Raw genomic sequence first — 12215 nt, 5'->3', positions numbered from 1 at the left:
TCTTTGCACGGCGCGTCGTGAATATGTTACCATTTAGCCTAGCCCCATTCATTCCTTAGGATCCAAACAGGGATGAATTTAGAATCCACCAAACACTTCCATGTTTTTCCCATTTAAAGATTGTTACGCGAGTAGTTACACAAGTAATTATGGTGGCACGAAATAAAACATTGCAATTTTTTAAGCGAATAAAATTTGAAAAGAAGTTTGAGTAGTCAGGAGTGATGATATTTCTGTGTCAGAGGTTGGAGTGCTGCAAACTAAGTGTTCTTCCGCCACACAATATAGTTCTCATTTTTATCCACTTAAAAAATCGCAATGTTTATTTTGTGCCACTCTACTTACTCGTGTAACTACTTGTGTAGCAGTGTTTAAATGGGGAAAACGTGGAGGTGTTTGTTGGCTTCTAAATTCATCCCTGTTTGGATCCAAAGTAACGAATGGGGCTAGGCTAAATGCTAACACATTCACGACGCGCCGTGCAAAGATGAAGTGCACGCATTGAAAAAAGATAGATATGTTTTAATTCGTCTAATTTGAGGTAAGAACATAGTAAAATATTGAAGAACGGTGGTGATTTCGTTTAAGCTGGGATGCAACCTAGCAATGCACATAGCAGTGCATTTAAAATACACAAGAAATTGCATAGAAATGCTCTTGCAACTACCCACAAGACTTTTGATTTGTGGTGGGCAATAGCACGGACATTGATCTACTTAGTCTACTTTACTTTACTTTGTAGCTGGGATACCTTACCAAAATGACCTACTGTTTATGAACCCTTTATCAATTTGACTTTTTGTGTCTGTTTCTTGCATACTTTAGCCTTTCCAACCACGTCTCTCTCCTCCTCAGCCTCCTCCTCTTTCATTTTTCTTGTTCTGTTTTTATTCTCTCCTCTCACGTGTATCGCTCATGTCAGGCCTGTTGTCCTGGCAGTTATTGATAGATGGTCTAAAAGCAGCAGACTGCTTCCAGTCATACAGAGCTTCTCTGTAATTACACTGCGGGCCTTTTTTAGCCAAAATTAGTGAGGTCATTTTTTACATTATATCTGCAGCTTTAGACCGCCAAAGTCGAACTGTTGTGTTCACCTGAGGTTTTTAAGAATTGTTCATATTTTCCTCGCATCGAGCATCACTCAAATTATTAAACGCTAATGAAATGAAGAGATTGGAAAATTATACATCCACTCATAAAAGATATAAAAACATCACTGTTAGATCCCAAAGGCTGAGGCTATTAACTAACTTTTTCCATTCACGTTTTTTGTGGCTCGACCAACAGTCGTTTACCACTAAACACTGTGGGGAACATTACATCAGCTCAGAGAAATCAGGACCAGATCTTTATTTAGTGCCCAGCAATGTTTACATTGGAGATGTTTGTGTGTTTCTGCGGTTGTGGCGGTTTAATATGATGTGTATGTGTGTGTATTACTGTCTCGCACCACGTCCTCTGTGTTCTGGGTCCAGTTGGCTGATCGATGAAACCCTTCTGTTATCTCAATCAGTTCACACTCGTGCCCAAAGCTGACGTCTGTTGGTGCCTTGCACATTTCTCTGGCCCTTGCATTCCATTTATGTGTCTACTTGTGTTTTGGGAGATCTTATTTTACATGGCACGATACTGTATGCACCTTAATGGTTTTGGGATAACTGTGTACTACTGTAGGGCAAGCGTGATTTAGACTCCTGTTGAACAAATTACCCCACAGTATAATAACCAAACCTTGCTTATTATTTTTGGTTTGACAATTCTACTTGTGTTGAATAATTTTTATATGACATTGCATCATGTGTACTTAAAGGGATAGTTCACCCAAAAAGTACAAATTGTGAATGCGAAAGCGCAGAGAGTGAAACAAAACGCAGTTCCTCCAGAAAAACGCGATTGCGCGATATATTGCATAATCAGCCAAAGTCCGCATATTTATGCGGGGCTGCATTTTTTCCAAATACGACGCACTTTCGCCGCATTAATAACATATTTCCGCGCACAAAATATGCGGGGCTTGCATGATATCATAATTTCCGCATTTTCGTAGCAAAAAGTCACATATATATTAGCAGAAAGTTGAAAAATGTTGCATTTACTTCACAAAAGCGCAGCCGTGTCCTCTATTGCCATGGGAACGTTATGAAGTGACGTGATTATGTGACGTGAACATCATTGCAGCTTTTGCAAGTTTCCGCAGTTTTTGCAAGTTCCGCAATTTTCGCAAATTCCTGCAATTCCATTGCATAAATTGCATAAATATCCCGCATATTCCATCGCATTTTTTAAGAAAACGTGCCGCAAAATCGAGAATTTTTGCCCGCAACAATCACAAAAAAACCCCACGTTTTTCTGGAAGGACTGAAAGCGCTAGTCAGGAAATCTGTGAAAAGTGCTATACTAAGCAATACTGTACATTTTTATTAAGTTTAAAGGTCCCATTCTTTTTGTGTTTTTGAAGCTTTGATTGCATTTACAGTGCGCAATATAACGTGCGCAATATAACATGTGTTCATGTTTCACGTATAAAACATAGGGTGGCCATTCGTGCCAGTTCCGCCAGACACATCCCAAACATGTTTTCGGGTGCGTTCTTCGGAAGTCGCGTTGGTCGACCACATACATCATCAAGGTTTAATATTTCGGGTTTAATTTCAGAAAAGCAACCGTTACATTTCAAGGTAACTTCCGCGACAAGGCAACGCGACTTCCGGAGACTGCACCCGAAAACTGGCACGAATGACCACCCTAGTAAAAAAAGCTGTATTTTTTACAGTTTACTTATTTGTATAGCACTGTTTACACTGTCCTCAAAACAGGCTGACGTCTTCCTTGTTCTATGAAGTCCCTCCTTCAGAAATTCGTAACGAGTTCTGATTGTGTAGTTTGTTTAGTGTGTTGTGATTCAATAGCAGCTTAGCTTGCCGTTAGCTTAGCTTGCCGTTAGCTTAGATGGCGACTGACATATTCCTGTTTAGTCAAATAAATGTTCTACTGACGTCATTGAAGCAGGAAGTAGACGGCTGTTGTTCTAACCGGCTGTTCGCTGTAGGCGTTGAAAGGCAAATTCTGTTAAAGAAAATATATCGCCTGGCAGTGAACTTTGAGCTTTATCATTTTACAGGTATTATTTATGCTACTATAGTTTAAAAAATAGGATCAGGAAGAACGTGACCTTTAAAATGGTTTACTTTGCATCTATACTACTACATCTCGTAAGCTACATCCTGTGGCAACGTACTCTCTCGTGAATGCGTGTCGGTCAATAATGGAAGCTAGTACATCAATGATTGCTTGAGGGCAAGTAAATCATGGGTAATTTACATTTTTAGGTAAACTATCCTTAGTAATCTCCAGTAATGATGTCAGTAGGCTTGATTCAGAGCTGTAGGGTTAGGCGGCATGGAAAATATCATTTGCCTGGTATGAAACTGTGTGCGTGTGTGCTTATCTCCCTAATGCCCGTGGCAGTAAAATTCTTCAGAGAGAGAGAACAACTTGTGTTGGCTTTGGCCCTGATGACTCAACAAGCCTAGAATTTCTGCTATTTCTCTGCTGCCCCTGTATGCTTGTAGTCTCAGGTCCCTCTGGAAGATGTTTCTACCATGTTGGTGCCTAGTGAAGGCCAGTTGAGCACTTGGGAATACTGGGATGTTGAGAGTTCGGAATGGAGATCCATTTTGGATTATGGTCACTAGAGCTGCCTCACCCATAGCATCATGGCAGGATCTTGAGCAACTGTGCCTTCTATTAAAAGCCAGGCCATTGAGAGACAGCTGTGTATGTGTGCATCATTAAAATGCACCACCGAATTTGACCTGGATATGCATTTATTGAAGTACTCATCCATAAGCTTTTAAAAAGACGACAGGCAGATCCATGACAAACATGTTTAAGTAGCTTTTTCACAGTAGTGGCTCACTAACAGACATTTATCAGTGACAGTTTTAACCTACTTTTAACTTGCTGCCACCATCTTCAACAAACAGAACTGTAAAAATAACACTTTTATCTTTATTTAGTGTTTACAGTTACGTATAATCTCTGCATATTAAAGAAAGTATTTCAAGTGCTACACGAAGCCTCATATAAGCTTCATATTAAATCATTGCATAGTCTTTCAAATGATATCAGAAAGGTTATGAGAAATTGCCTACGCAGGCATTTTATTATTTAATGAGAGTTTGAAGCTATATTTAGGTTTTCACATTGATTGTTTCTCGAGTAAAGAAAGCATCTTTGTCTTTTGTTGAGTCTGTTCTGTCTTTTTAGAAGAAATGGAGGGGTCATAACAGGGGCAAGGGCCCAGACAAAGTCATGCTATTAAAAGATTAATTGAAAATGGGCATTTGAATATAATGAACTTCAATGCTATAACAAAAAGAATGATATATGGGAATGAAGGCAAATTGCTGTCCCTCCCTCGACATTGATGTTCAAAAGAATATTAAAGCATTAGAAAATGTGATGGAGAAAAAGAGAATAAGAGAAGAGTTGCATTTAAGCCCGCAGAAATTCTCTATAGTTTATAGTTTACTAAAAGGTTAAAGGGTTACACAATATATAAAACCAGTCAAAAGATGTGACTGTGCTCATAAGTGTTTTTGACAGAGCCTTGGCTTAGATCTAGTCTGGGACCAGAATATAAAACATGTTAATCCACCCATATTGTACTCGGTAAAGACAGTGCACAAGGCGCTTTTGTGTGCATACAAACACTGAACAAGTGTAAAGGGAGAGGAGGGGATTTAAATATTTTCATAAAATGCCACAGCTTGATGCAACTGAATGTACAAGATTGCAGCTGTTCTTCAGCGCAGCCTGTTTCTTTTTTGTTTCTTTTCAAAGAATCACATTTGAATGAAAATTCAGTAGGAGTGTTTGTTATGACGTGGGGGGAAGGGTGCAATTGGTCAGAATCCCGGCCCGTCGACCAATAGGACGTTGGCTGCCGGCTTACTCCATTCTCCACCCCTTATGCTCCGAATCCTTTTCTCTTTCCCGATTGGCTGCTTGCACATGCAGCATCTGGAGTCTGAAAGAGTGTAGTGGGAGGTGCCAGATAGTGTGTTAAAACCAAATGTCTGCCCCCATTCGTTCTAGAGTGCTCCAGTATCTTTTATGTGTGTGGAGCTGGAGGAGGTTCTCTCTTTGCCTACCCATGTTTGACCGCATCCTTTTCTCTCTTTTCTTTCACCAGGAAAGTATCCAGGATTACAAGAACACGAGCCTGAGGTTTATACAGTGTGTTACAAGTCTGAAACATCCAGGGAGTGAGAAGAAAAGACTGAACAAACATTATCCTTCTAACCTTTCAGCTGCCAGGTCTCAGCATCAGTGTTCGCATCAGGATCTGCCCTGTCTTGGTGGGTCACTCCGTCGGACTGATGTGGAATGCGACCCTTTATGACCCCTTCCCAGAAGTCTCTATTCAATGAGCCGGACTCAGGAGAGAGCAGATAATAGAGGCAAGTGGCCGGCACACACAAAAAGAGTAAAGCAACAGCAGCAGGAGTGTTCAGACTGGTAAGAAAGTTAAAGGGGCCCTTGAAGGTAGCGAAAAGGAGCTTGAAACACAAAAGAGAAGGAATAAAGAAGAGACTTTCTTGGGACATTCTTGAACGTTAGGAAAACTTTGACCCTTAGCCTTTATTCCATCTTTTAAATTAATCATGCCCGTGGAGACCCTTCGTCCCACAGATGGGCGCCTTGCTGGAGGTCCCTTCACTTCTGCCATGCCTTTCCGCATCCTCAACAAGGGACCGGAATACTTCCGGAGAGCTCCTGAGCCAGGAACAAGAAAGCTAAGTGCAGTAGAACGTCTGGAAGCGGACAAGGCCAAGTACGTAAAGAGCCAGCAAGTAGCACTCAATAGACAAGAGCCCGTGAAACCGCCAATCATCCGTAAACCACTGCTATCCCCAAGCATGATCATGCAGTTCAGGATAAACACTCCACCAGCAAGGAAAATTACTCGGCGGCTAGCTGATTCGGAGAACGGAGGACCAGAACATGGCATCTGTCGAGGACCTCAACTCAATCTGGAGATCCTCAATAACCTAATTAATGTTTGTGATGGACCACTTGCAAACTCCTCTACCCCTTCCTCTACATCTCCCTCCACCTCTTCGCCCTCTTCTGGAGGTCACAGTGTTGGTAGTGGACAATCTGCAGAACCACAGTCTTGCATCAACTTCAAAGCACACCTTGTGTCAACGCCTACCTCCTCTCCTCTTAACAACCAGCCCTCATCTGCAAAATCTAATCGAAGGCCACCACCGGTCCCAGCCAGGGCTCCCAGACTTGTGCCACAAAATAGTTACGGACCCAACTCTGTAACTGTCCGTCGGGTAGATGTGCGACCACAGGCGGAGATCAGAAAACCTCAGAGGTTGCCTTTACGACCCAAACCCAGACAGCCCCAGGTAGCTCAACCACAGATAGCCCAGCCACAGGCACCCCCTCCACCCACACCTCCAGCTCAACCCCAGCCTGTGTCTGCTAAACCTCCATCCCCCTGCCTGCCCCCCAGCCCACTGCTTCTGCGCTCTGGTGTTTTACCCCCGGCCTCCCCTGCATTCACCCGCCTCTCAGCCAGCTCACGAGGATCACGGCCCGGATCAACCCGGAAACACCCCACTCTCCACCGCTCCAAATCTGACTTGAGTGACCGCTATTCCCGGGCCACGGCCGACCTGGAGCGCTTCTTCAACTATTGTGGGCTGGACCCCGACGAGGTAGAAGGTATGGGTGGTGTGGAGCGTTTTGCACGAGCCAATTCGGACATTGTTTCGGTCTCCAAGCTTCGCAGCGTTAGCACGCCAAGCTCTGATTGTGGAGATGGAAGGAGAGGAGAGGACGATGATGACGACGATGAAGACGATGGGCCCGGTAAGCCCAATGAGCGTGTTCCCTACGGCATCTCTGTTATTGAGAGGAATGCTCGTGTCATTAAGTGGCTTTATGGATTAAGACAAGCACGGGATGTCTCGCAAAACATCTCCAACGTGTAAAAGCTGACGTGCAGTAGGAGTACCAGACTTGGACAATTTAACTGGAACAGAGACTTGCTGTAGCATTCTTGATGTCTATCACACATATAATATTTATTACGTTCTTGTTTAAAGATGTTTGAAGGCTCTAAAAATATTTCAGTTGTATTTGACATTCATGATAATGTTCATGATGTTTTTGAAATAGAATTTACATAGACATCTTGTTGTTTTATATTCTCTGTTGAACTGCAAAAATGACGTATTTCCGTCTAAGAAGAGATGCAGAATATTACAGACTCTGTGCACTGTGACTTTATTACATTTTGATGTAAGCAATAATACATATGCTAAAAATTTACAAAGTGACTGAATGATGATAATGATGATGAAGGCAGCAGTCGATCTGCTGTGCTGGCACTGTTCAGGTACAAAATCTTTATTAAACAGCAGTGCTGTGGAAACCGTGGCCTAAGCTATTTTCTCTAGCACCTAGTAATGGGAAAAACTGGTACTTTTTCGAAATGTATTTGTTGAAGAATTCAAGTTTGATTGACGGCTATTAAGGATGCTTGTGCAATGAGGTCATAATGTAGTGTATGTGGTAGTGGCTTCAGGGACGTGTGCTTAAAATTCGACATTTAGAACTGGGATGCAACGTACAAATGTTTACTAATACACACGTATAGCAGCAAGACCCTGCTCAATCTGCACACTTCTGCTCCAAAGGTGTCAAATTCACAAGTGCGTCAGACTTTCGGTTTAGATATTTTGAAGGCGAGACTGAGACACTGTGAAGAATTCAGAGCTTTCGTAGAGGCACTGCTTCTCTGAAAACATGGCTGTCCGACTGTTAATGTTGAATATGGGTTAAAATGGAAAACATCAGCATGTGAGAGCCTCTTCTCAGCATGCATACATTATGATGCACAACCATGCATTCCCAACATATGGACATACATTCCATTCAGCATAATGTTTACTTGTGTAGGTTTTATTGTTTGTGACCCGTTCTTCTGCTTGTTTATGTGAGAATGTTATGTAATGCTCTAGACAGATGGATATGGCAGGTAGGATTTGACATAGCAGAAAGCCATGAGATTGATTTCTGAGAGTTTGGCTCGGAGCTCTCAAAGGAAATCGAAGCTGTTAAATCTATTTTTTACACTTGAAGTGAGGAGAAAGGGCTTACAGAGAGATAGAAAAGTTATTTTGACTGAATTTGTGCACAAAGACAAGTCATGAGACCATAAGTCACGAGGCTTTGGTTGAAAAAGATTTTCAGTTTTGCATTGTTGAAGGCGCAATAATCAAAATGTTTTCCCTTTTCTGTGCAATCTAATTATAGCCATAAATGCATAAGAGGTTGCTCTGCCAGCACATTCAGAAAGAATAAACACAATGGTACAGAACCATAAACAGTTCAGTGCAGTAGTTATTTGAAGTATAATCGAGTATAACATGGATTGTTCTGCTTGTTCTTTGAAGTTTACTATTAAAAAAAGTAAAACATTTGTTCAGAAATGTTAATAAAGATATGTTTTTGAAAAACTTTCTTTATTCTCATTATTATTTATACACTGTCGGAAGAAGTGGTATAAAAGCTGTCACTGGGACAGTACCCTTTAAAAAAATGCAAATATGTTTACTTTAGGTGCAAAGTGTACTTTTCAGTGGCGGCCGGTGACTTCTTTATTCGAGGGCGCACAATGGGGAGTTCTTCACAACATGTATGTAGCCCGTTATGTGTGTGGTTTGTCAGTTCAAAATATGTGTTCTGCGCGTCAAGTTATCCTATGTGTATCACGTGTCTTGTCAAAATAAGAGCCTGCTGCAGATGCGTCTAAAGGGTTTATGATAAAAGAGACACTAGTGTTTGCCAGATACTCGCATAATCTCCTGCGTAATCAGAGTTTACTGTTAGGGGAGTGTCTTGCGTGTATTTTGTGAACGTGAGCGTCTCTTTTATCATAAACGGTTTTGATGCGTGTGCAGCAGGCACTTATTTTGACAAAACACGTGATGGACATGGTTCACATGACGCAACATACACATACTTTGAAAACACGAGCAACACACATGACACTTATTTTTAATTTGCGCCCCTCTGAAGAGCAGTCTGGAGCTGCCATGGTACTTTTTGAAGAGGTACCTCCCCAGACCCCAGTGATAGCTTTTTGGCATCTAGAGGCTTTTTTACTTCTGACGCAAAATATTTGCAATACACTGCAAAAATTACTTTATGACTTAGTATTTTTGCTTTTTTTCCAGTAGAAATATCGAAAAGATGTAGAAAAGATGTATTTTCTTGATAAGCAAAATGACCTAAGAAAATAAGTCTAGTTTTTTGACAAAAACTATACAACTTAAGTGAATTTGTGCTTAAAACAAGCAAAATTATCTGCCAATTGAATTGGGTGTTTTTTCTCACCCTATTTTCAGATATTTTTGCTTATTTTAAGCACAAATTCACTTAAATTGTTTTTTTTTTGTTTACTAAAAAACAAGACAAAAATACTACATAATGAAGTCATTTTTTGCAGTGTAATTTGGAATTCATTTTTGTAAATAGTTGTTTTTTATTCACATTTATTTATCATACAATATTAAACAAACTAAAATATATGTACGTCCGACTCAAATGTAGTAAACAAAAAAATAGTTATCCTTAGGTAAAAACATTACCAACAAACTATGCCCTGCTGAAGCAACTTACAAACACTGTAACACCATAAAAATGCTATATATATAATTTTTGGGAAATATACATAAATAAATGAATGACTTAATTTACACATGTATGTGTGTATTTATATATACACAATAATTACACACAATACACACACACAAATATATTATGCAAACACCTTTATTTTATAAGCAATTAATCGCAATTAATCTTTGGACAGCCCTAGTTATTTTAAACCCACCGACTGGGTTAAATTATCCCAGAAATGTCCCAAAATTCACTCAACAACAACATTTTGGGCTAAAACAATCCAGCATATTAAATTACAACCCAATGGTTTTTGTTTGTACATTTTTGTCCCAACGCTGGGTTGAAAATAGCCCAGCATTGGCTGTGACAGTGTACCCTTGTAACCGAAACATGCATTAATCAAAGTTGTCATAAAAACCTTAAAGCGTTTGTTTGCTTGTACACTCTCAGAAAAAAGGTACATGAAGGTACAAAAGTTGACAATGGGGTGGTACCTTTTCAAAAAAGTATACTTTTGTTTTTAATGGGGTTGTCATATTTTTGTGTATAACCTCCTTGTAATCCCCTGCTTATTTAGCTGTTATGTACAGTGGTCTGTTGTCATGTTAACATGGATTAGCACAGACTTAAAGCACGGCCGTTTTTGCTGTAAGAGGAAATCGAGTAAATATGGTGCCCTGAGGACAAGGCTCACACCAGCAACCTGTTGCCGCAGTCACCGGTGAATTATGAGCAACCTTCAGCAGACAGACAAAGAATTATAGCCAGAGGGATGGAGAAGGTGGAGCATTGGGCAGTGTGACAGTGAAGAGAAGAGAAATGAGATAATGAGTAATGCTGTGAGGAAGTGATTGGCGACTTTTAGAAGAAGAAAATAAACAGGTGTGTTGAAAAGCATGCCAATTAGCTTTAAAGCTTTTACTTGAGTAAGAAAAAGTAAAGAAGATAATTAAAGTAATAGTTCTCCCCTTCACTTCTGTCATTGTTTATTCCTTTCGCATTTATGCATTTGGCAGACACTTTTATCCAAAGTGATAATGGGATAAAAGGATTATGTGTTTCCTGTGACCTTTACCTCTAATGCAATGCTCTATGCAACAGGAACACAATTCTCTCATTGATATTTACTCATATATTTATTTTGTGTTTTGGAAGATATGTTTGTTGTTGCAATGAGCAGATAACAGATTTTTTATTTCTGTGTGAATTAGACTAAAGCTCATATTTACTCTCACACCAGCTGCTTCATACACTCAGGGAGAAGTTAAACATATTACAATACACACTTCTGCACCTGTGAGCCTCTAGCAAATATAATATTCATTTCTGAAAAATGAGAAGATATTTTTTGGTTTTACATTTATTCTCAACAAGGTCCATTGTCTAACTGACTGCAATAATGTGCACAAGTAATAAGCTAGTATTTATCAAAGTCCTATTTTTTGAACAGCGGAGTTTATATATGAAACAGATTAGTTATTAGATTTCTGTGTGAAATTTTTGGGGGGCATGGAAGACCCACTGGCGAGACTGTAAAAATTACATTTTATTCACCACTCTTCATATAAAAAAATACTGAACAAAATTGCTGAAACCACAGAAAATATTGCAATATGATGCAATCTAATGTGAATTATATGGATAATAATATGCTTATTGTTTTAGCTCGTTGACATTATTTATTCAAATGCGATCGTTTTTGTCATCACTATTTGTTATTTATTGTGTAGTTATGTCAGACAATTCCTCGTTTAACTTAATGGTGTGTGGTCATTGTTAAAGGTTTATTTGTTTAGCGTTAAAGGATTAGTCAATTTTCTTTAAAAAATCCAGATAATTTACTCACCACCATCTTATCCAAAATGTTGATGTCTTTCTTTGTTCAATCAAGAATAAATTATGTTGTTTGAGGAAAACATTTCAGGATTTTTCTCATTTTAATGAACTTTAATGGACCCCAACACTTAACAGTTTTAATGCAGTTTAAAATTGCAGTTTCAAAGTTTCTAAACGATCTCAAACAAGGCATAAGGGTCTTATCTAGCGAAACAATTGTCATTTTTGGCAAGAAAAAAAATGCACTTTTAAACGACAACTTCTCTTCTTCCTCCAGTCCTGTGACGCGCCAGCGCGACCTCACGTAATACGTCATCACTTCAAGAGGTCACGGATGACGTATCGAAACTACGCCTCAGTGTTTACAAGTGTGGAGAAAGAGGACCGCTCCGAAGTTGTTGTATGTCGAATGATAGTAATTAATGTCTTTGTGTCAGTTTATTGTTTAAAGTGGTCCGCAAATGGGCATTTCATATATGTAACACGTGACCTTTCCACGGCATTACACAATTATGTGAGGTCACGCTGGCGCGTCACAGGACCGGAGAAAGACGAGAAGTTGTGGTTCCATTTTTTTATTTTTCTTGCCAAAAATTATCGTTTCACTAGATAAGACCCTTATACCTTGTTTGAGATCGTTTAGAGTCCTTTGAAACTGCAATTTAATCTGC

At 39.7% G+C, this 12215-nt stretch overlaps 1 protein-coding gene across 3 annotated transcripts in view; it reads left to right on the top strand.

Annotated features, from left to right (window-relative positions):
- Nucleotides 1–8541, top strand: part of LOC129430723 (protein FAM110A) — a 36252-nt gene extending 27711 nt beyond the window's left edge. For all 3 annotated transcript variants that reach the window (XM_055188226.2, XM_055188225.2, XM_055188224.2), the window contains exon 2: nucleotides 5198–8541. In XM_055188226.2, the coding sequence (XP_055044201.1) occupies nucleotides 5670–7010 (1341 nt within the window). In that variant the 5' untranslated portion in view covers nucleotides 5198–5669 and the 3' untranslated portion in view covers nucleotides 7011–8541. The remainder of the gene's footprint in view (nucleotides 1–5197) is intronic.
- The last annotated feature ends 3674 nt before the right edge of the window (nucleotides 8542–12215 follow it).

This window comes from Misgurnus anguillicaudatus, chromosome 13, assembly GCF_027580225.2.
Source record: "Misgurnus anguillicaudatus chromosome 13, ASM2758022v2, whole genome shotgun sequence".
NCBI lineage: Eukaryota > Metazoa > Chordata > Actinopteri > Cypriniformes > Cobitidae > Misgurnus > Misgurnus anguillicaudatus.
Note: the sequence above shows the minus strand (reverse complement) of the source record. Positions and strands in the feature narration are given on the sequence as shown.